Source organism: Peromyscus leucopus, chromosome 5 (genome assembly GCF_004664715.2).
Source record: "Peromyscus leucopus breed LL Stock chromosome 5, UCI_PerLeu_2.1, whole genome shotgun sequence".
Taxonomy (NCBI): Eukaryota; Metazoa; Chordata; class Mammalia; order Rodentia; family Cricetidae; genus Peromyscus; species Peromyscus leucopus.
The window spans coordinates 133,899,258-133,925,186 of NC_051067.1; the positions used below are offsets into that span (position 1 = coordinate 133,899,258).

Below are 25,929 nucleotides of genomic sequence, written 5' to 3' on the forward strand. Positions count from 1 at the left end.
CAATTAGAGAAACGATGTCCCCCTTCCCCCACTGACTTCTCTCTGTGTGTGTGTGTGTGTGTGTGTGCCTGTGCCTCACTGTTCGACAACTATAGTTTTATCATAAATAGTATTGGTCTTTCAAAATTTTGAGACACTTTGGGCTACATTTTGGATTCCTAGATAAGACTTTGAATCACTTTATCTAATTTTTTATAAAGTTGTACAATTTTAATAGCTATTGTTAGGAATATCAATTAATTTGGGGAAATGTATTTTTTTTTTTTTGTTTAAATTTTTGAAACCAGAACGTGTTATGACTCGTAGTTGAAATCCTCAAGATGAACTGGATGCAGCAGCAGCCTCCTGCGGGGGTTTGGCTGGGGATCTTTTGGAGAACCCACGTCTGAATCTGTGACAGACCACATTTAGGTGCCTCATTTGCCCGGAGGTGTTTGGTCTTTCAGCCTTGGCACTCAGTCAGACTTTCTCTTGTGCTTGGGAAGGCCGCTGCTTTTTGCCACAGGTCAACTTCTGAAGGTGGTGGCCTCAGAGCCATGGCTGGGGCACAACATGTGTCTCCCATTGTGATGTTTTTCAAATGGTTAGGTTCCCGTCGTCATCTTCTTCTGCTGCCCAGGGCCAAAGAGTTCGGAGCTGAAGGCACTTCCGCTACTTCATTGAGATTGTGAATGTGGTGTTTAGTATCTCCATTCATCTAGATGTTTAATTTATCATTGCAATATTTTATAGCCATTCATGTAGAAAATGTGTGTTTTTAATACTTTTCTAAGTATCTGTTTATGTTAGTATGAGTAGTAATTATTTTAAAATCATTTTCCAGTAGCTGTAAGCTATTGTATGTACATTCAAATATCTTAGCATATCTTCATGTGTTTCAGGAAGGTTGCTTACACTATTGTTTCTGGTCATTTTTGGCAGATACCACAATTGTCTTCATATTAAATCATGTTATCTGCAAATAATGACCATTTCCTTCCTACCCTCACCAGTCTGCATGCCTTTCTTAACCTCACCAGCACATTTGCCTCTAACTTACTTTTCTTGTCTTATCAAATAGTCAGTTTTCTAGGAAGTGAGGGCAAGCCTTTCTCAGCTGTTACTGAACTTGGAGAAAACATGAAAATTTTTACATTTTGTGTTTTGTAGCTTTCCTTTATAGTACTTGAATTTCCATATCTGCCTATTGTCAGTTTTTCTTTGTAAATCACAAATAGATTTTTCAATTCAGCAAAATAGTTTTTCTGCCTTTACTGAGATGGTCAGATCATTTTTATTTTGCTATTAATTGATTAATTTTGGAAAGTTGAGCCGATCTTCTCTTCTTTAGATAAAATCATGCTGTCTTAGTTTTCTGTTGCCATGATAAAAGACCACAATGAAACGCACCTTGGGAAATGGTTTATTTTATCCAGGAAAATTAAGGCAGGAACCCAAGGCAGGAACTGATGTGGAGTCCATGGAGGATTGTTGCTTACTGGCTTATTCCTCATGGCTTACTCAACCTGATTTCTTATAGCACCCAGGACCACTAGCCCAGGGATAACCCCACCCACAATGGGATGGGCCCTCCCATATCAATAACTAATAAAAACAAGTTCTCTATAGGCTTGACTACAACCTTATGGAGGCATTTTCTCAACTGAGATCCTCTCTTCTCAAATGATTCTAGGTTGTGTCAAGCTGGCAAAAATTCAGCTTGCACACACACTGACCACATAGGGTAGTATCCTTTTCACATTATCTTGCATCCAATTTGATGGTATTTTGTATTTTGTGTTTACACACAGGTGCATCGTTTCATTTTATTTTCTTATAATATTTTGTCAAGTTTTTTGTTTCAGCATTATGTAGACTTTATAAAAACATTGAGAAAATGATTTCTCTCTTATTCCCTGATAGAATTTGTGTACAATTATTTATTACTTAAATATTTTATACAATTGACTAGTAAAACCATCTGGACTTGAATCTTCTTTATTGAATGGGCTTGGGTGTTTGATTTTGTAAATTATGAATGATATTAGATGTGGTACAGTTTAGGTTTTCTGCTTTCCTTGAGTCAGTTTTGGTAACTTCTTCTTCTAAAGAAATATGTTAATCCTATTTGTTTAATTTAGTAGCATAAATTGCTCGTATCACCCTCCCTCCCCTTACCTTATGTGGAAGGCTCATGACCCACTTAACTTTTTCTTTGGATTTTAAAATTTTCATATACATCATAATCCGACATATTATGATGACATTCCCCTCACATTGCCCGCTGGGATCTCCTCTTCTTTCCATATAAACCCAACTGGACTCCAGTGGCGAAGCTAGTAAACAAAATGACAACCCCTCTTTATTCAGTTATTGACCATCAAGGATAACTCCCCAGGACAGGTAGGGCTTCATGGGTACCTCTTCTACTCATGATGGAAAGTTGGATGCCTAAATCTCATGCAGGTATCTACAGCTGCTTTCTGTCCTTGATTGCAACTGCCGTGACATATCTGGATGAGAATGATTCCTGACACTTCTCCCCACCCTCGGGCTTTTAAGATGTTTCCATCCCTTTTGTGACGTTCCCTGAGTCTAATGCATATGTGTACACATGTGCGCGGGTGTGTCTACTTGATTTAGATGTCCCATTTGACACTGAGTGCTCAACAGTCACTTACACTCAGCACTTTGGACAAACAGGAGTGGTTTCATTATCTGTCATCCTCTGGGGGGTGGGGAAGGCTTTCCTGCTCCAGGCTGTGTGGGTCTCTGAGTATAAACATAAATATTTAGAAGACTGTTTGACAAGATGTCCACTGAGAGAAACAATAGTATGTTCTCCCTTGGACCCATGACCTCCTCATCCATAAGCTTTCAACTTGGCTTATGCTATCAAATGTGTATTCTGTCCTGTGGAGCAGGTCACAGATCACCAAGTGGTTGGTTATACACCAAATAGCTATACCACTATGGCACCAGTGGGTATATCTTTCCTGGAAAGGACCCAGTTTTAAAAATAAACTGAATTCTATGTGATTGCTATGTTTTTGTTATTTTACCAAACAAAGACAAATAGGTGACAGAATCACATGGTGCCAAACACAACCTACGACATTTGTTCTCTGGCCCTTTACAGAATAAATTTGGCAACACTTATCCTGCTCCAGTAGTTTAATGGTATTCATCTTTGACTTTATCAATTGTTTTATGTTTTTGTCCACTCTTTATTAATTTTCCCTTAATTTTTACTATTTATTGTATTTAGTCTGTGTTTCATTTTGCTGCCCTTTATAGCTCTTTAAGGTAAAAGCTACATTGTGACATCAAGTCTTTTCTTCCATAATTGTTTCAAGTTTTGAATTTTCCTTTAAGTTCTATTTTAGCCTCATTTGAAAGTTCAGATTCTGTTTTAATTTTCATCTAATTGAAAAATGTTTACCATCATTTTCTATGTAAAATCCTTGGGTTTCAGAAAGTATATGGACATATAATGATTGTAAATGTTTATGGGGTATAGTATGATGATCTAACAATATATAGTGATGAAGTCAGGATAATTATTTTTAATTTTTTTTAGGTTTATTTTCTTTTTTGTGTATGAAGGTTTTGCCCAGATGTCTGTCTATGCACCACATGGGTGCCTGGTGCATGTGGAGTTCAGAAGAGAGTGTTAGATCCCTTGAAACTGGAGTTATGAATGGTACTGAGCTGCTATGTGGGTGCTGGGAATCAAAATCAGGTCCTCTGCAAGAGGAACAAGTGCTCTCAATCAGAAGAAAGAGTCATCAGCTGATGGAGACTACATTGGTTTCGTATTTAACCACTATACACAGTGCTATAATAAACACAGCTCTGCACTTATCTCTTTGATCTCTCTAATGCCTCCATTTGGTTATTATTATTATTATTATTATTATTATTATTATTATTTTGCCTATAGACGTTAACAACTGTTGCTTAATTTCTAAAACTTTCAGTGTTTTCCATATGCCTTGTTGTTATCAATTTCTGCTTAATACAATAAGGGCAGAAAATACATTTTCTGTGGTTTCAGCTTTTTCCTTTTTTAGCTATAGTTTCCAGGTCTAATTTTGTAAATATACACTTACACTATGGAAACTATATATTCTGCTGTAGTTTTATATATCATTTATGAAATGCTGCTTATAGTTGGGATGTAGCTGAGTGATAGAGCACTTGCCTAGCATAGGCAAGACCCTGGGGTCTTAAATAAAACAACAACAACAAAAAATGTCAAGTCAACCAGATTAAATGTATTATTCAGTCTATATTTATATTGTTTACAATTTTTCTTGTGCTGGGTGGTGGTGGTGCATGCCTTTAATCTCAGCACTTGGGAGGCAGAGGCAGGTGGATCTCTGTGAGTTTAAGGCCAGCCTGGTCTACAGAGTGAGTTCCAGGACAGCCAGAATTAACACAGAGAAACCCTGTCTCAAAAACAAAGACAACAAAAAAAAGTGTTTGTTTGTTTTTTTTTGTTTTTTTTTTTTGTAACAAACTCCTGAAAAAGGATTTGTACCTTTTTTTTTTCTAATCACAGTTATAGATTGTGATTTTTTTCTTTGTAGTTTTTTTCTCCGTTTGCAATTCTTTTCCATGCCCACTAAGAAGCCTCCTGTCCAATCCTCTGCTCCTTCTCCACACTTCAGATCTTCCATCTTTGAGGTCCTCTCCCTCTGCAGATGTTCTACTCACCCTGCTGGGGCACTGACTCATCCTTAAGTTATTCAGGTTTTTGTTGTCGTGACAACATTCCTGAGAAAAATAATTTGAAAGTGGAAAAGTTAGTTTTGGCTAGTTCCAGGTTCTGGAGCTGTCTCCCCTGATTTTGAAGTTATTGTGAAATACATCAGCCCAGCACAGGGAGTGCAGTGGGGCAAAGCTGCTTCATGGTGCCAGGAGATGTCAAGGAAGGGAGGGGCAGAGGAAGGGAGAAGAGAGGGTCCTAGGGACAAGGGGCACCCTTCAAGGACATGTCCCTTGTCATTTAGTTTGTCCAAATGGACCCCCGCTTCCTACTTTCTACTACTCCCCAACAAAGCTGTCAAATTACCAACCTGTCAATTGACTAATGCATCAGTTAGGTCAGAAAGTGAACTGGTCACTTTCCCAAACCCCCACCTCTGACCGTTCATCGGACCAAGCCTTTGGGAGACATTTCACATTCACACCATGAGCACCATGATGAGCTGTCCAGGTGCTAGATGCCCTTTCTAGCCTCCTGTCCAGCCATTGGTACCTTGTTCTGCTCAGCGTCTGATGCCCCAGGCCAGGCTGCTCCACATGGCCTCACTCTCCACAGTACCCAGGCTATCATCACCTCTCTGTATGTTCTCAGCAACATCTTCTCCGTTACTCAAGACTTACTTCCCCACTGTCTGTCTTCCAAAGATGGCTTTAACCGCACTGTCCAGAACCTGAAACTTCATGACTATTTCCTCCTACCCCCAAGAGATTCCCACAGCATCGCTTTCGGTCTAACCTGTGCTAGGCTGAGGGTACATTGCCCTCTACTCCAGATGACTGCTTGCTTTGCCTCACAGTGGCTGTAGGATTGGGCCAGGGTGTCACTTTACTGTCACTTTTGGAGGATGTTTTTTTATTAGGTATGGGAGTCTAACTTGATAATTTTCTTCCCATACTTCATAAACGTCCTGGTGTCTTCTTGCCCTTTTTCTATTGAGAGGTCAGCTTTTGTGTGTATCATAGCTCTTTATCCCTAATGTCCTCAGACTTAATGTTTGTGTCCCTCCAAAATTCACAGAGGTATGGATAATCCATAGGTAAGCCAAATACACACACACACACACACACACACACACACACACACACACACACCTCTCTGCCAGGACTGTGTGAGGTTTAATTGTACCTGTAGGAACTCCATAACCTCCTGAATATGTATCCCCTGTCCTTGTTGACTAGACATTTGTGTAATTAAACTCTCTGCATCACGCACCCCCCATGTGTAAAGAATAAATAGGAATTCCAGGTTAATAAAACACTGTTAGAGATAAAGAATTCATGTGATGGGGTTAAAGCAATCTGGCCACAGCAAGAAAAGGTGTTGTGAACTTACAGACCACTAAAGGGATCCCCACTGAACATCAAAGAGGAAAAGCAGATAAAAAGTGAGGGACTTGAAACAAACAGGAGTCAAATGCCCGGGGAATGGTACTATGTACGTGTGTGTGTATGTATATATACATATATAAATTTGTAAAGCCGAAACTGTCTATATAACTAGCTATTAAATTTTAGGATAAAATCAATGATTTTTTTTCAGTAGGGGAAATAGCTGCTTAAAGATAATTCAAGTAATTAGTAGATTATGGGTAGAGGAAGGCATAAAAAAGGAAAATAAATATGTTATTTGGAGGCATGGAAGTCTATTCTGAAGATATGCTAAAGATTAAAATCACAAAGTAAATAAGTGATAGACTTCATAACATGAGACGTAAGTAATAAAGAAGAATTAAGGAAGAGAGTATGTCAGCTTGCAGCAGTAGTCACAACTGGCACTAGAACGTCGATTCTGGGGAACTTGGGCAAGCTGTAGTTGATGAGGGGAAACTAAGGAATGTCAGCTGCTCAGGCTGAGAAACCGGGAAAAGCCTCTATTTCACAATTTCCAATAAAAGCATTCTGTTAGATGAGAATTACAAATGCCAGTGCTACACAGTACAGAAGGGCTATTGGGCCAGTGTCTGTCAGGGGTTTGCTGACAGACCAGGAAAGAGAACTGTCTTTACTTCACAGAACTCTGAGGAGGGTCACCAGCATAACTAAATGATAAGCTTGCCTTTGGAGGCAGGATGATGAGGCATCTCTTACCATGACATTTTTACAAAACATGCAACATTACGATTTCAAAATACATTGGTTTCTCCAGAAAGCACCAATAGCCTTGCCCGTGCCCCATGATACAAAACCATTGTTTATATCTGTGGCCTCGGTGGGCACGGAAGCCAGCCAGACATCTTCCAGTCCTGGTAACGTTAACACAACACAGAAGGCCAGCTGCATCTTTTTCTAATTTTGGCATTTTGTTTGTCCATTTTTTTTTTTTGCTGGGGCATGGATTGTGAAGGGTCTCATGTACTTCAGGCTGGCCTCAGATGCTCTATGTAGCTGAAGATGATCTAGAACATCTGAGCCTCTTGCCTTCATCTCTCAAGTACTGGAGCTGCAGGTGCGTACCACCAAACCCAGTATTGCTATAAATTTTTAAGAAGCCAGAAATTGAACATCGAGTTATCTCCCTGGAGCTGCTGTTCTGCCAGAAGTTTGATTTCCGTGGTAAAGTAGAAGATCTTGGAAATGCAGAAGTCAGTTTTGTTTTTATGATGTCAAATGATGAAGATAAAATCCCCTTGATAGAAGAATGAGGAGTGAGGAGAGCCAGCACCACTGGAAGTGAACTCAGAGCAAGCTGGCAGTCAAATTTAAGAGCTAAAAAAAGGGGGTAAGTGCATGGAAAGTGGGTAGTCACTGAAATTGATATTGCCTGCGAGGCCATCATTGCTACACGAGAAGCAATAAACTTGCAAGGAAACTCCACCTAAATATGTGCTCCATCTAGAGACAATTTCGAATGAAAACATTGCTGGTTAGAATGGAACCATGTGCCTTGTGAGTGTGAGGTTTTTGAAGGAATGCACTGGTGTTGGGAGAGACTTTTCTGGTTTACTGGAAAAAAAAAAAGAAATAAGCAAAGACTGTCTTGTTTCAGATCTGCTTATCCAGTATCCTCAGGCTGTGGTCACAGGCCTGGGCATGGCAAGCCATATAGAATGTCTCTGTCAGGGAGGTCACCTAGTGCTTGAGGAGAGAACACATGACTAGGGCTCCAGAAAAGCAGGGTGAGTTTTCCAAAAGCTTAACAGGAAGTCAGAGGCCTGTAAAAGGAGATTTGTTTGTTTGTTTGTATTGTTTTACTTTCCTATATTTGTGTTGAGGACAGGGTCTCCTATGTAACCCAAACTAGCCTGGAACTCCAGATCCTTCTACTTCAGCCTTCCAAGTCAGATTTTCTTACGGGCCTTGGATACCAGCTCCCACTGGCACTGTTAGTGGAGAGCAGCTTTTCTGTGGCCGTGACACAGGATGTCTCTGTCCACTAGGTACATATGCACACACTTGTTACAGCAGCAGTCCTAGTCCTTCACCAGACTGTACTTTTCTGAAGGACAATTAACCCACAGCCGGTCCTGCTTATCTGGTGAATTCCTCTACTCTATTTATAAATAAAGGTCACAGGAGCTGGAGAGATGGGCTCGGTGGTTAAGAGGTTACGCTGCTCTTGGAGAGGACCCAAATTCAGTTCCCAGCACTCACATTGGCTCAACCATCTTGTAGCTCTAGCTCTACATGGACACGTGCACTCAACTGTGCCTACCCCCCATAATTAGAAATAAAATAAAAGGCCTTAAAAGTTATAAATAGCCTTTCATTTTTATACTCTGAGGTTTGGACACAGGAGAACTCTGAAAATTTCTGAGCTGTCCAGAGCCTGTTTCTAGCTAAGGTCAGGAAAGGTGGGCCTCTGCCTTTTTTTTTTTAATTGTTAATTTTATATGGGGGGTCTCACAGTCCTCCTGCCTCAGCCTCCCCAGTGCTGGTGATGACAGGTGCGTCTCAAGATGTCCAGCCCCAACCTGCCCTCTTCCTTCAGCTCTTATCCTGTTAACGGATGTTCTTTTGACTTCTATTTACCCCATACTTGCGCATCTTTGTGCTTGGGCTTGGTGATGCCATTGTCACCAAATGGCCATAAAAAGAGTCCTGAAGTACCATTCAGAATCTGCAAGCACCAGGAAGCTGTAATGGGCCTTTCAAACATTTATGTTTGGTGACTTTGGAGTGTGAGTTACGGTGCTGTACAATGTCTATTCAGTAAGGTGTCAGTTTTCAAGCATCCATAGAACAGCGTATATCTGATCAATTAGTGAAAACGCTCGGGCCAGAGGCTCACTGGAAGAGGCCTCATCTTCTCACCAGTCCAGCCATTCAGTATTTGCTCATGTGGTGTTTGTGCTGACTTTGGGGCACACAACAAACCCTGGTAATGAGAGTTGAATGTATTTATTATTTCTCAGTGCCTAATCCTTCATGTTTAGCAAATAGTCGTAGAGTTTTATGAGCAATTGTTTGGATAAGAGAACTGGAAGAAATAAATCCTTTCTTGAAAACAATTATTGAACTCAGAATCAGGGCTTTAATACTACGCAGGCAACCAGAAGCCATCGGAGGTAATTGTGAATTGCTGAGCAGGGTGAACGGAGCCTTGCACAAGGTGGTATCAGGGCAGAATGCACATCCCTGCCTGGGTCGCTGTTCACTGGGAGCTTACGCAGAAGCTCCGAACATGCTTTCAGGGGAGCGCGAATGGAGAGAAGCTGAATACATCAAGTCAAGGCATGCAGGTTCCCAGCAGAGCTTTTATCAGGGAGTGACTCCCAGGAGCAAGTGAGTGACATAGGAATCCCTGGGAGTCAGCAGTCCCATGCTGAGGACAGAACAGAGGAGCGATACAGTTAACTTGTGGGGTTCACTTCTCCTGACCCTGTTCCCACGTGTGCAAATGGTTTTGGTGGTATTTTCATCATACCATGCTCTCACTCCCATTCTTCCGAGTCTTTTAAGACATCAGTAACAGATCACAACCCATACTCCATACTCCATGCGATGAAGCAGCTGGTGAATTCCTGAGTCTCTGGAATGAAATGAACAGTGAATTTTTGTAGGTAATTGTAAAATTTTGTCTGGGGGAAAAGGATGTCCCTCTCTCTCTCTCTCTCTCTCTCTCTCTCTCTCTCTCTCTCTCTCTCTGTGTGTGTGTGTGTGTGTATGTGTGTGTGTGTGTGTGCGCGTGTGTGTGCGCACATGCATGTGTGCATGCATTTGTACAGTACGTGTATATGTTCCTGTGTGTGCACATGTCAGTGTGCATTTGGAGGCTAGAGGTAGACACAGAGTGACTTTCTGGATTGCTTTCCTCCTTATTTGATTTACTTTAAATTTTAATTATTTTTAATTACGTGAATGCCTATGTGTCTATGGGTTGATATGTTCCTAAAGAGGGTTTTGGATCTCCTAGAGCTAGAATTACAGGCAGGCATTTGTGAGCCATCCAGCTTGGTTACTGGGAATGGACATTGAATCCTCTGGAAGAGCAGAGAGGATTCTTCAGTGCTGAGCGATCTCTGCAGTGAGAGGAGTTACTTTCTTAAGTTTCTCTCTTGCTACAGGCTCTTAGCATCACCCCTCTCACAAAGCTGCCCATAACCCACCTGGGAATATTGGATAATACATATTTTTCCCCTGGCAAACTCATCTCAAGTAATCAAGAAATGTAGATTTCTTAAAATGTCAATTATAAAGGAAGAATTTGAATGGCATTTTAAAAGCTAGCAGAATTTACTCTGCTGAGGGCTAAATACTACATGTGTTCGACTGAACCGGAGATTAAAAGCCGAAGGAATTGTGATGGTCCTTATCTTCCTTCATCTGCTTTCTATTTAATGCATCTTTGTGAACAAAGCCGTGTTTGTGAAGGGCATTAAGGTTTGTTTGGCCTTCCCCTCCACCCCCAGCACTCTGTGGACCTTGTTGCAAGGTTATGTTCCCTGGACTGATTGACACATAAACAGAAGACAGATGGTGCAGAGATGGCTCTGATGATAATCCATTTTTCAGCTAGTCATGAAGATATTTTGATTACAGTATGTTTAAGTAATTACAACATGGTCTGCTGGGCTGGGCTTGCTGGGAAGGGAGCACATGGAAAACAAGTTATGTGTTATGCATGCCCAACAAAAGATGCACTGTAGTGTGATGATTTTAATTCCTAATGCTAGATTAGGACTGGAGGAGTTTAAAATATGTCATACCTTAGGGTAAGTCAATTAAACACAGACCAAATAAAAAAGGTAACTGTACAACTCTGAGGCATAAATATTTGTTTTGGAGAGTATTTAGAAGTTATTATGTGAAAGAACCAGTACTTTTTACATAGAGGTAACAGTCTGTGGACAGCTAATTGAGACATTGTGTGGCTTGATTTTAGTTTATGTGAATCATAATTATTATGCAGCGTGCTTTCGGGGTCATAAAGATTAAAACCGAAGTCACTGGGCTTGACCATTCAATAGTATGTACGTCCCACTGTTCTGGGAGTATTGATCAAAAGACATTCCAGCAGAAATGTCTGGGGAGAAACTAGAATTGTGTGACTAAGGGGGCCACTTGAATTTTCCCATTCATTTACTGATTACGGTTCACATTACTGTCTCTGCCTTCTCCACAGGATAATTGATCGCTTAGATGGAGTTCGCTTGTTGTGGTCCCTGCTCAAAAATCCACATCCAGATGTAAAGGCCAGTGCAGCGTGGGCACTCTGTCCCTGCATCGAAAATGCCAAGGTAGAAGGGATTGCAAACCTGTCTGTTCTAGAACTTCTAAGCCCCTGAGTAGTCGGCACAACTACTAATTTGTTTGGACTCACTCTTGGTCAGATTGATCTTGTAGAAAAAGAAGACTAAATGTTTATGCTAAAGTGATTTCCAGCAATGGTTTCTTCTGGTCTTTTGAAAAATGTCACATGAAACTAGGCAAAGGTAACAGCAACGTCGTCTTGCTCTTGTCTTTGAGGCAATGAGAAAGTTGACCGCACCGCGTTGCATTCCGTTGTTTACAGAGAGGACAAATTGGGGGACCTTGGCTGTTTTCCCAGGGGTTACAGCAGCAGGAACAGCAAGGTGTTCCTGAAAAGGTCACTTTTCTTAACATTAATGACAGGATCAAAGGTTTATTTGTTGGAAGAATCTATTTATTAGTTATTTTAGTCTTCATCTGTACACTTTGATATTTTCTTCAAAGATCTCTTTTCAGCCTGCTTCTTTCTCTTTTGGCGGCACTGGGGTGGAAGCTGAGTCTCATGCACACTAGGAAAGTGCTCTCGACAACTGAGGCACTCTTCTGCATTTTGTTTCGGTATAGAGGCATGCTCAGTTGCAGGCTGACCTCAGCATTCAGGCAGGCCTTGAACTTGGGATCCTCCTCCTTGAGCCTCCTGAGTAGCTGCGATTTTAGGTATGTGCCACCAAATCCAGCCTGCCTCTCTCACCTTTACTTCACGTTTTCCAATTTCTCTCTCTTTTTTAAAGTGTTTTATTTATTTATTTTTATTTTATGTGCACATTTGTCTCTGTGAGGATGTCGGATCCCCTGGAGCTGTAGAGCTGCCATGTGGGTTCCAATTTCTCTTAAAAGACTCTTGCCACTGAATATTTTCTAAAAAAAAAAAACTTAGTGTGACCTAAATGTGAAAAATGAGTTGTGAAGTTTGCTACGAGTGGATTTTGATTTTGCTGCTACAAAATCATTATTCAATCATATTCATATTTCTATCACATCAGAAATAAATGAAGAAATGATAATGATCTCAAGTGTTCACCTAGAGGAAAATGGACAATAAGATAATAGTCTATTCATATTATATTATACAGCACAGCAATAGAAAATAAATTTATTTAAGTAATGTGTTCATCAGTGTTACCACATCTCACAAATGTAGTAAGCCAAGTGGCAAGCTGCAGTAGATGTATGATATGATTTCTATTAAAATGCAAACAGAAATTTAATATAAAGTTTAAATATTAGTTAGGAAGCAAGAAAGTAGCCTATTGGTTAAAAATTAGTACATGTACTTGTAGGATAATTCTTATCAGTTCCTTCTTCAGCTGTCATCCCAGTCCTTCATTCATAAATGTTCATAAATATTAAAGCAATAACCAGGTATTTAAGAATGTTAATGGTATTAAAAGACAAACCAAAACTAGTATTATGAACTTTAGAGGCCACAGAGATAATGTAAAATGCAGAATATACATTTAAAATTTAAAAAACTAATTATCCTTGGAAAGGTCTAATGGGGAACACTATGTCCATAGAGACTGTTATAACAAAAAATTTTGAATAAGGAAAGTTTTCTTTTTAAAGTAACCATAACTTGGCAAAATAAACCCAGGATAATAGTTCATACCTGTAATTCCAAAGCTTGAGGAGGCTGAGGCAGGAGGTTCACCATGAGCTGAAGGTCAGCCTAGACTAGATATCAAGTTATATATCAGCCTGGGCTGTGAGATGAGGTCTTACCTCAGAAAAGCTTTAAACAGTATTTTATAAAACAATTCATTTAGTAGAATGAATAATTACTCCTACAGTTGATATGTCTAGATAATTATCTGGAAGATAAAGTCTAGTAAATAACCAAGAATGCGAGCAGAAGTAAAAAGAAAGCAGAACATGGAGACACATGAGAAGAAAGAGGGTTAACTCAGGAGAAGGACTAGTCATTATTTTTTGGAAAGTTTCCATAAGTGAGACACTCTCTAAATTGGAAAGATTCACAAGTGCCAGCACTTGTAGGCAATGGGAGAAATGTTAGGTAATGCGTGCAAGACTGTCCCCTTTTCTGGAAGAGAGGACCAGTTAATTCCTAACGATCATTGAAATTATCCAGTCTGATGTAGAGTTTGCTGGTACCGATTGTATGACACTATTTTACATATAGCATTTTTGCTTCATGATGTTATTACATGTCTATTGTGTCCTGTTTCTCATACATGTCATTCCCAAATCTTCATATATATCTTACTTACACTAGGATTGAGTGAAACCATTATTTTCATAGCCAGAATTTCTGTGCAATCATCTGTCCTGAATGTCTGGCTGGTCTTCTGTGCTGTCAGCCTAAAGTGAACTCCATTCAAACTGTAAGCATCAGCCAGCCCTCTGCTCTTGACTCCAAACCTAGTCTGGAGCAATTCTTGGAGAGCATTCCCCTCAACCCATTTCTCTTGAATGTCACCTGTTCTCTGTTCATTCCCCATCACCACCAACTTAGTTTCTGAATCTGCAACCTCACATTCTTCTGACCTATTCTGAGGAAAGAGAGACATATGAAGGGAGACATTTGGGTACCATGAGCGTTTGAAGATTTTTTTTTTTTCGAGACAGGGTTTCTCTGTGTAGCTTTGCGCCTTTCCTGGAGCTCACTTGGTAGCCCAGGCTGGCCTCGAACTCACAGAGATCCGCCTGCCTCTGCCTCCCGAGTGCTGGGATTAAAGGCGTGTGCCACCAACACCCGGCTGCATTTGAAGAATTTTAAGAGAGCATGGATAATTTGAAAATACATCGGTGGGTGACTAATGAAGCTATTGCAGCAGCCTAGATGAAAATAATTAGAACTTGACCTGATACAACAGCAGTGTGACTCAAAGATCAGATGTAAAGAATAAATAACTGAGAAATAGTCAGAACTGGTACCTGAAGAGGAGGCTGTGGAGAGGCAGTCAACAAAGATATCGAAATGGCTTTGGTTTGCTTTTCTTTGACCACTGTCCCATGTTGTAAGCTTCACCACACACAAGAGGAATGTGACTTTGGAGGGAGATAGTGAATTTGCTTTTGTTCAGGTGAAAGTGTCCAGTCATTTGATATATGAATCTGGATATATATATATATATATATATATATATATATATATATATATATATATAATTTTACAATACTATTCAGTTCTACATATCAGCCATGGGTTCCCCTATTCTCCCCCTCCCACCCCATCCCCTTACCCCCAGCCCACCCTCCATTCCCACCTCTTCCAGGACAAGTCCTCCCCCGAGGACTGCGATCAACCTGGTAGACTCAGTCCAGGCAGGTCCAGCCCCTTCCTCCCAGAATGAGCCAAGTGTCCCTGCATAAGTTCCAGGTTTCAAACAGCCAACTCATGCAATGAGCACAGGACTTGGTCCCACTGCCTAATTGCCTCCCAAACTGATCAAGCCAATCAACTGTCTCACCTATTCAGAGGGCCTGATCCAGCTGGGGGCCCCTCAGCCTTTGGTTCATAGTTCATGTGTTTCCATTCATTTGGCTATTTTTTTTCAATAATTGAGTAAAACTGAAATTTATTATATGCCACAGTCGTCCTAGGGACCTCCATGCTATATATATAGCCTCTATGGTTCTATGGGTTGTGGTCTGATTGTTCTTTATTTTATATCTAGAATCCACCTATGAGTGAGTACATACCATAACTGTCTTTCTGGGTTTGGGTTATCTCACTCAGGATGATTTTTTCTAGTTCCATCCATTTGCCTGCAAATTTCATGCTTTCGTTGTTTTTCTCTGCTGAGTAGTACTCCATTGTGTTTATGTACCACATTTTTTTCATCCATTCTTCCATTGATGGGCATCTAGGTTGTTTCCAGGTTCTGGCTATTACAAATAGTACTGCTATGAACATAGCTGAGCATGTATCTTTATGGTATGAATCAGCATTCCTTGGGTATATGCCCAAGAGTGGGATGGTTGGGTCTTGAGGTAGTTCGATTCCTAATTTTCTGAGAAACCGCCATACTGATTTCCACAGTGGTTGTACAAGTTTACATTCCCACCAACAGTGGAGGAGTGTTCCCTTTGCTCCACATCCTCTCCAACATTGGTTGTCATTGGTGTTTTTGATCGTAGCCATTCTAACAGGTGTAAGGTGGTATCTCAGAGTTGTTTTGATTTGCATTTCTCTGATGATTAAGGATGTTGAGCATTTCTTTAAATGCCTTTCAGCCATTTGTAGTTCTTGTTTTGTGAATTCTCTGTTTAGCTCTTTAGCCCATTTTTTAATTGGACTGTTCAGTACTTTGATGTCTAGTTTCTTGAGTTCTTTATATATTGTGGAGATCAATCCTCTGTCAGATGTGGGGTTGGCGAAGATCTTTTCCCAATCTGTTGGCTGTCTTTTTGTCTTATTGACTGTGTCTTTTGCCCTGCAAAAGCTTCTCAGTTTTGAGAGGTCCCATTTATTAATTGTTGTGCTGAGGGTCTGTGCTGTTGGTGTTTTATTTAGGAAATGGTCTCCAGTGCCAATGCGTTCAAGAGTGCTTCCTATTTTCTTTTCTATTAAGTTTAGTGTAACTGGATTTATGTTTAGGTCTTTGATCCACTTGGACTTGAGTTTTGTGCATGGTGACAGATATGGATCTATTTGTAATCTTTTACATATTGACATCCAGTTATGCCAGCACCATTTGTTGAAGATACTTTCTTTGTTCCATTGTATAGTTTTGGCTCCTTTGTCAAAAACCAGGTGTTCATATGTGCATGGATTAATGTCAGGGTCTTCAATTCGATTCCATTGGTCCGTATGTCGGTTTTTATACCAGTACCAAGCTGTTTTTATTACTATAGCTCTGTAGTAGAGTTTGAGGTCAGGGATGGTGATGCCTCCAAGGGTTGCTTCATCGTATAGGATTCTTTTAGCTATCCTGGGTCTTTTGTTTTTCCATATAAAGTTGAGTATTTTTCTTTCCAAGTCTGTGAAGAATTGTGTTGGGATTTTGATGGGGATTGCATTGAATCTGTAGATTGCTTTTGGTAAGATTGCCATTTTTACTATGTTAATCCTACCTATCCATGAGCATGGGAGATCCTTCCATTTTCTGATATCTTCTTCAATTTCTTTCTTTAGAGATTTAAAGTTCTTATCAAAAAGGTCTTTCACTTGTTTAGTTAGTCCAGTGAGCTCAAAGGCAAGAATCTTCTGGGAAGAATTACCAAGAAAGTCACATCCTTATCCAGGCAGCAAACACATGGCCTTCCTGCGTATGTCTCTCTACCAATCATAGATCTGGCTTTGGTTCTGAATTAAGAAGTTAGAAAGTTATTAACAGGATCTAGTTTAATGCCATTATGTGAATTTAAAAATGTGAAGTCTGACTTTTCCAGCAGATTATTAGTTCAGTCCTTTCAACAAGGCCTTGGTTTTTCTTATTGTGTTATAGACAGGGACATAGATATTTATATAATTTGAATGAACTAAACTCATAGTCAAAATATTAATGCTATAGACCACATATATATTTGATTAAATTTGTGATAAAACATTTTAGATATTAAAATAAATGAGAATAAATTTTTATTTCAGAAAATGTATTGAGAGATATCTGAGGGAAAGTTTTAAAACCATTGGTATAGCATGGGAGGTCTGGCCCTTGAAGTTGGAAAAAGAAAGTACCCTGATGTGTAAGAGTCTGAGATTTGTGAGGGTTCCCTCTCCCAGGTCAAAAGGTGAACATTGGGTTGGTCTTATTCTTGGCATCTTTTGACTACACAATTTATTCTCCTGAGGCTGAGAGCTATTCAGTCATAGGGTATAGACTATGTCAGGGAGGAAGGTGGAAAGAACCCACATTTATATTAAAAAATATATAGCATATTATTATGTCTACAGATCTCAGTCAAGACACAGTCTAAGAAAGTTTTAGCAAGTGAAACTGCCTGCAATGAAGAGAATGCACTGTTCAAGTATAGCATTAGATGCAGGCCCTATCAAGACAATGTTCAAATACAACAACCACTAGATGTAGGCCCTATCAAGACAAGGTTCAAATACAGCAACCATTAGATGTAGGACCTATCAAGACGATGTTCAAATACAGCAACCAATAGATGCAGGCCCTATCAAGACATTGTTCAAATACAACAACCACTAGATGTAGGCCCTGTCAAGACAATGTTCAAATACAACAGCCATTAGATGCAGGCCCTATCAAGACATTGTTCCAATACAGCAACCATTAGATATATGACCTATCAAGACATTGTTCAAATATAGCAGCCAATAGATGCAGGCCCTATCAAGACATTGTTCAAATATGGCAACCAATAGATGCAGGCCCTATCAAGACATTGTTCAAATACAGCAACCATTAGATGTAGGCCCTATCAAGACAATGTTCAAATAAGGCAACCATTAGATGGAGGTCTTGTTGAGCACTTGAGATGCGACTAATATAAGTTTTTCATAGTCAAGAATGAATTCTCTTGCCCAGGCTGGCCTCTGACTCCTAACAGTACGCTTGTTTTACCCTCTTGAGTACTTGAATTACAGGTGTGGGACTGCATGGTGCTTTTATATCATTAATTCTCTTTAGCTGGTAGTGTTTCACCATATGGTTATGCCATTATTTACTTACATAATCAAGTGTCTAGTGTTTAAAAACAGAGTGAGGTGAAGTGAAACAAAATTTCATCGGAGCCTTTAGACTGTTCTTTCATGAAGAAAAAGTAAAACTATCTGGGTTTCATTAGCAGACACTTGGGTTTCGCTCCCCAGGAACATGTCTTGTAGAACAAAAACTCAGTGCATCTTCCAATCAACTACCTTTGAGGTATCTGAAGTAATGTGGACCAAGACTCACATTATTGTGAATATACACAAGTATCTTCTGCTCTGTTATTTCTCCATCCCAAACTTTTCCATGTGATCATACCCAGATTTGCACTTTTGCCCAAAGTTTTGTACACTGTTTTACTGTGTTTAGATGAGTTGAAATTTTTTGCTGAGGAGATCATAAATCCTGAGTGATGGGCAAGGAGCTTTGCTCAAGTGTACCAGGGCTTCTAGTTTGTGGTAAAATGAGGCTTCTGGAAAAAGCCTAGCAGATTCTTCCTGCATCCTCCCATTCCCACCTAGATATGCTCTGGCTCAATGGTCTATCAGGGAAGACTTTCTCTTTTATTCGTTTGGTGAGGAACTCGCTTCTCAGTTTTCACAGGTGATGCTTTTATGAGCAATTTTCGATTTACTAACCCTGAATTACAGGATTTGATAGCACTGTGAAATTAGTAACTTCATTGTTTGGATTCATGGCCCTGACAGTAAGGCTGCAGGAGCCAGTCCTTGTCAGTCATAGATCAGAGTCCAGGAAAAGGGGCTGAAAGTGCTCTAGCCTGCTTTCAGCCAAGTCACTGCTATGTCAGGGACCGAGCCACCCAGCTCAGATGTCATGAAACCTAAGAGTCTTATGTACAGTGTCTGTGGGTGTGAACATGGTGTGATATAGCTGTTCAAAACAGATGTTGCCTGTCTCTGTATTGCTAGTACATATACATTAGAACACAGTTTTCAGATGATTGCTTAAGAAACTAAGATGTAAAAGTTGCTTTTAGTGAATGTTTTACATCTTATTAGAAAATATTTACATGTGCTTCTCCATGAAGTGGCCCATCAGCAGAGCCCAGAATCAAAGTCTTCAGTGATGAGTCCTGGATAGCAGAGGGAGTGGTTTATGGTACACGCCAGCAGTTCCCCTTTACCTCCATCACTTGGTTATTGTGTACATAAAACCAATGGTGTGCTGGATTTTCATAGTAATAGTAAAACTACTGACCTTTTCAATAGCACACAACTGTCTCAATGCAAAGCTTAAAACTGCTTTGTCATTTGGAAAAGTAAGACTTTAATAGGTTTTGATAATTTAGAGATATAATGTTCTAGATGAAACATATTTTCCTGATTGATTTGCTACCCATTGTTCATGTGATTGAAAATTCAAAGCATGAGATAATCAGCCTGTCTAAATATGAATGAATGTTTAGGGCAGGGGGTCAGCTACTTAGTGTTCTTCAATCTATGAAAGTTACCTGGTTACAAAACATTCACTACACACTTTCTTAAGGAGTTTTATTTAAAAGCTTATTATTTATAATGTTTTCCACATGGGGATTTAGAATTTTTTTCTGATTATGATCAATTTAAAAAAAAAACAACCCACAGAGATCCTAAGATTTGACCTCTGAGTGATATTATTTACTCCCTTTCATAAGCTTAAAAGCTGACTGCAGACTAATACATTTCAAACTCTGTAAGTGCAAGTAGAGAGCCATTGCCTTCAAGCTGCATGAGCAAACACGTCTTGAGAGGAACCCAGCTGATGAACAGGTGTTTGGTGTTATGAAGCTGTAATGTAAAGACATCAACCACTGAGCCTGGCAGACCACATGTATTCAATTCTTAGTTCTTAAGCAAAATGCTCTTCGGCTGATGCTCTGTGCGCCATGTGCACATGGTATACAGAGTATGCTATTGAAAAGTAACAGGAGTCCATGAAAGAATGTAGAATTGTGTCTTCACTAACAATCCCTTAAAACCTTTGGACAATGTTTACAAGAACTCTGTTTCTTTCTAAACAGTTGCCTTTTAAAGATGTCACTAGGCAATATTTAAAGTGGCTTTCTTAATTCAGTTTCCTTCCATTAATGAGTTTTAAAAGTTTTCAACAAGAAAGAATGAGTTTGAATAAATTTACTTTTCATAAGAAGCACTATAAAAGTGTGAATTATGTAATTCATACTAATTTATGATAGCTAAATCTGCATGCAGTAGATAGGAAACAGATACGTTTATTTCAGAATAAACCATACAGAAGCCAGTTACAGAATCAGGAAGGAAACTCCAGATCTGTAATGTGTCCATGAGATCATTTGTTCTCACAGCCTGCTTAAACCTTATTTTGCCACTTGTTTAGAAGATTCTGTCTAGCTTTGAATATTGATCTTGGAGGGGGAAAACAATCTCCAGTCTTTTCAATTACAATCACATCAGGAGCAGCTACAACTGAGAAGCTAATGAGAGACTGTGGTGTATGCTCCCCCAAGGAGAAGTTAATTTCTGTAAGGCTAGAAGACATGCCTGGGCAATTTTAGCCAGGAATGCTGAGCCCCGAGTGTGGAAGGAGCCAGCTTCCTGACCACAGGTGTGACAGAACACAGCTGACCAAACAGGACAGGAATGTGACATCACTCTGTTTAACTTCAGATGCCCAATGAGCCATGGCCACTCAGGGAGCCAGGGAGAGCCCGAAGAAGGCCTGTGGAGGGTTTCGTTTCCTACTGAGCCCACCGCTTTATATAAACATAGCTGGGCGCTTTGACGCGGCCGAGCTTGGCCCACAGAATGCACAGCTAACAAGGATCAGCCTCGTTAAAAACAGCCAAGCCTCTGTTGAGTAGCTTTGGCCTTGTGATGTCCCACACACATGTCTGGGGCTCTGCTAGCATTTTAGCTTAGCAAATACTTCTAAGGATGCTCCTCTTCTGAACCCCGAGCTTCCAAAATCCTTAAAATTCTCCCCCATCCCTCTCTCTCTCTCTCTCTCTCTCTCTCTGTGTGTGTGTGTGTGTGTGTGTGTGTGTGTGTGTGTGTGTGTGTGTGTGTATAGCAGATTTTCAGGTGAGAACACGACAGCAAATATTAAGTATAGGTGCTAAAAAGCCTATCATCCAACATTAATATGCATTATGAGTTCAACATTTGAAAAGACCATCTTTAGAGATGGCTGGAGGAGCCACTTGCTATAAAGTTTGCCTGCACCTTCACCTGGATTCCCATCATACACACCTCTTGCTTTTCAGCTATGATGGACTTGGGAGTCTATCAATGAGTGGAGTTGCTACAACAGGAAGTCAAGTCTACACAAATAACCAATTCCTGACAGGTACTGTATATACAAATACATGCAAAGTCATGTGCCCACCATTTCCCACTTACAAAACCACTTGCCCTTTAATTTTGAGAGCATAGGTGGTGATTCTTTATTAAATTGACCATTATGTCTACATTGATGTTATCATCCTGCCCAACCCAGTCCCAAATGTTCAAGATTTCACATGGTGCTTGTCCCCATCGGAAACTGCGCATGTCAAGATGCACTGACACAGACATCTGACTAGGACCCCAGGGACCCTGTGTTGCACTTTGACCCCAGCAAAGGGCTGTCTGCTGAGTACTGTGCTCTTTGGCCATTGTCCTCTTCCTGTGTTCATTCAGTTCCCTCCTTGGGCACCTTAGATCTATGATGTATCATTGCATTGACTCCATTCCACATACCTCCACTCCACTTACCCTTTTTTCTGCCCATTGCCCATGCCTGGAAACCCTCAACCCTGGGGACACACTTCCCTGTTGCATGCTGCTAGAGAGAATCATGCAGTCACACCCAGATCACCAGTCTGAGCTGGATCAGTGTGTCAGTGTGAGGAATAATCTCATGTGAGCTTATTTCTGCTGCTGCCTGGGCTTCACCAGTCTCTCAAAATTTCTCCTTCCTCTCCCTGACAGGGATTCTGTTACAGAATCTGTAGGGAGTGTGTTACCCATGGGTGGGAGCTACTTGTATTTTAATATCTGTGAACTTAGTCTATCCTTCAATCATTTCAGTCATTTCTGAAAGAAGACATTCACACACACAGCATATAAGTTCAGAATGGCATGCTGTATTCATAGAACACGTGGCTATTATCTTCTCTTTCAGGCTAAGTCTGTTCTTCCCTGGCACATTTGCTTTTCTGCCCAAGGACTCTGTTCCAACAACTTCCCCTTTCCCACTATTTACTCACAGACGTCTGTCCATCCCTGTCTCTCTAAGGACTCAATTTTATCCAATAAGTGACCACAGGCTGGCAATTTGTTTTTTGGCCTCTTTTCATAAATGTAGAAGTCCAGGTTTATATACATTGCCTTTCCAGAAATGAACAAGATTTGTCAGGTGTGATGGTGCACACTTTTAATCCCAGCACTTGGGAGGCAGAGGCAGGCTGTGTCTGTGAGTTTGAGGCCAACCTGGTCTACATAGTGGGTTCCAGGACAGCCAAGACTACATAGAGAGACTCTGTCTCAAAAAGAAAACAGAAAGAGAAATGAACAAGGTTTGAGTCACTTGCTTGGAATACCTTTATCAAATGTGAAGGAAGGTCCTTCTGAAATGCATGTAGACCTAGCTCAGTGTGCTAGTGACTTTGGCTACATTGAACCTGTGACTTTTGCATCTAGGATTTTTATTTTCAGGTCTCATGCTTAGATTTGTATCTATTTGTGAGTTCACTTTTGCTAGAGTGGATGGTGAGGAGCAATTTCATTGCTTCTGCATGTGTATATCCAGTTTTCTCAGCACCTTCTGTTGAAAACACTGTCCTTCATCATGAGATGGTCTAAATACCATGTCAAAAAATGTCACATCAGCAAGCAGGTTTGCGTCCGGGACTCTGCTCTGTCTGCATGTGCTGTTATGGCGGTGCGCCTTCATGCTTCCATGACTGCAGCCCTGTAATATGTTTTGAGACCAGGAAATAGGTAATCTCCATTTCCCCTTTTTCAAGATTGTTGAGGTTTCTTTAGCTCCCCTTAAGATTACATATAAATTTAAAGATTGATTTATCTATCTCAAAAACAGTTACTAAGATTTTGATCTTAAATTTTTGTGTGTTTATGCATGCTGTGTGTGGATTATGTATGTACATGTGTGTTCATGGCAAAGGCATGCATGTGGCCATCAAAGGTCAAATCAGGTATCAGTCCCTGTCTTCCATCTTGTTTGCTGTTTCACATGCCTGGCTTGCTGGCCCACAATCTTCTGTGGGTTCTCCTGATTTTGTCTCCCATCTCACCTCATGATCACTGGGACTACAGATGTATGCTGCCACACCCAGATTTACATGGTGTCTTAGTCACTGTTCCATTGTTGTGAAGACACACCATGACCAAGGCAGCTCTTAAAAAGAAAACGTTTGATTTTAGAGGTTTAGTACATCATCATCATGGCAGGGAGCATGGCAGCATGCTGGCGGGAGCTGGAGCAGTATCTGAGAGCTACATCCTGATCCATAGGCAGAGAGAGGCTTTGGGCTTAGCATGGGTTTGAAACCTCAAAGCTCTCCCCTAGTGACACACTTCCTTCAACAAGGCCACACCTCCAAATCCTTTCGATCCTTTCAAATAGTACCACTCTCTGGTAACTAAGCCTTCAAATATACTAGCCTATGGGGCCCATTCTTATTCAAACCAGCACACATGGCTTCTGGGGAGTTGACCTCAGGTCCTCACTGTTGTGTGGCAAGCCCTGTACCCACTGAGCCATCTCCCCAGGCAGTGTATTTGGAGTTTGATGGAATCATACTGAGTCTGTAGATCACTTTGTATAGAACTGACATGTTAATGTTAAGTCTTCTAGGCCATAAACACAGGACTTAATTTGCCTTTCTCTACTAAGTTTTATTCTTTTTGATGTTGTCATAAACAGAAATGCTGTCCTGATTTTCATGTGAGATGGTTGACTGCTCCAGTTAATGAATTCTCCTGTTGCATGGACAGGTGGTTGATGGCTGTGATACTCCTTTGTCCTGTCACTTGGCAACTTCAGTCAGGTGTCAGTCTGAGCAGCTCTTCACTGGTCCTCAGTTCTGTGGGTGAGACCTTGTCTCCTTCCCTCGAATTGGGGTAATTTTGATTGACTTTCTTGCCTCATTGTTACGAGTACTTCCATGCTCTGATGGATGAAACTGATGAAAGCCGGTGTCTGTTTCTTGTTCCTGGCCTCAGGGGAAGTGTCTTATCATTGACAAATGTGAACTGCAGGGTTCTCCATAGAGGCCTTTTCTTAGTTTGAGATAGTTTCTTCTCTGTCTACTCTGGCTGGGCTTTGGCTCTGTTAGTCATGAAAGAGCATTGACCTTTGGCAAATGCTTTTATTTTTGTTTTTTGGATCAGTTGGGAGGATGATGTCTGCATTTACCTTCTTTGTGTTTGTTGATGGATTCTACATATTTATTTTGATTTATTTGATTTGATCACAACAAAGGAATAAATCTCACGTTGTTGTGATCTACCACTTTTCTACACAGGTGTGCTAGAACTTCATTGCAGTTACATCTGTATTTATAAGAGCTATTGGCCTGTTGGATAGGATTGTTTATGTTATGAATATGTTAGTATTGCAGCTCTGCTACTAGAGTGCCAACCTTACACAGTGAGCTTGGTAATATTCCTTCTCTCTGCATTCCTTGAAAGAGTTTTAAAAGAATTCATTTTAACTCTTTGAACATCTTATACAGTTCACCACAAAGCCTTTGTACCCTTCTCTTTAGGACACTTTTAAAATGCTTTTCCAGTCTCCTTGGTCATTATCTATTCAAGTTTTTGTCAAGATAAGTCTTGTTAGGTTGCATGTTCCTGGGAATTTATCCATTTTGAGTAGGTATGTTATGTTCAATCTGTTGGCATGTAATTGCTCAAAATATTCTTTTCTAATCCTTTTCATTTCTATGAAATTGTCCTAATATCCTTTCATTCATTACTGATTTTACTTCTTAGTCTAACTCATGATTTTTCTTAGTCAAACTCATGGTTTTTTAATTTATTAATCTTTTTAATAGCTTGCTCTTGATTTCAGTGTTCTCTGTATTTTTCTGTTTTCCTTGTGATGTCTTCTTATTTATAAATGCATAAATATAAAAAATGTTAATTTACACATAATTGTGAATTTCCCAGTTTCTTCCAGCAGGATATTTCTTTGTTTATTCCACTTTGTTTAAAAAGATCCTTCATATGAATTCAGGCTTTCAACATTTTAAAGGCTTTCTTATTATCCCAACGTGGCCTATTTGGAGAACATGTACTGTGCACTTGAGACACGCATACATCCTGCTTGTGTGTGCAATGCTTGCTGTACCACACACACAAGTTCAAGTCCCATGTCCTTCGTTGTCATTATCATCATTGTTCTAGTTCTGCCCATGATTAAAAGTGCAGTGTTGACATCCCTCACTTTTACTCTCTGGAGGTGGCTTTTTCTCTCTTCAGGTCAGTCAATAATCACTTCACATATGTCCGACTTCTGACATTTGCTGAATACAAGTTTCTCTTTATTACATCTTATCGATTATTAAATTGATTCTTTAGCCCACCAAAAACATATTTATCCTTACATGTATTGGTGTGTTTTACCTCCATGTGTGTCTGGGCATCACATGCTTACCTGGTGCATATGGAGGCCAGAAGGAGGTAGCCTTAGACCTGGAGTGACAGATGGTTGTAAACCACCATATGGGTGCTGGGAATGAAACCTGGGTCCTCTGGAAAACCATCTCTTCAGTCCCATATTCTTTTTGTCTTTCACAACAGTTTTAGATTGGTATATTTGTTATCTATTGATGAATATACCCTTCCTTCTCTTGTCTACTATTTTCATAAATATCCTTTTCTAAGCTTTTGTTTTCAACTTTTGAATGCTTTTAGATCTCAAA

The 25,929-nt window shown here is 40.2% G+C and overlaps 1 protein-coding gene across 2 annotated transcripts in view; it reads left to right on the forward strand.

Moving 5' to 3' along the window:
• Odad2 (outer dynein arm docking complex subunit 2) overlaps positions 1-25,929 on the forward strand; it is a 158,238-nt gene that overhangs the window by 77,437 nt on the left and 54,872 nt on the right. For both annotated transcript variants that reach the window (XM_028873095.2, XM_037206385.1), the window contains one exon: positions 11,312-11,426. In XM_028873095.2, the coding sequence (XP_028728928.1) occupies positions 11,312-11,426 (115 nt within the window). The remainder of the gene's footprint in view (positions 1-11,311; positions 11,427-25,929) is intronic.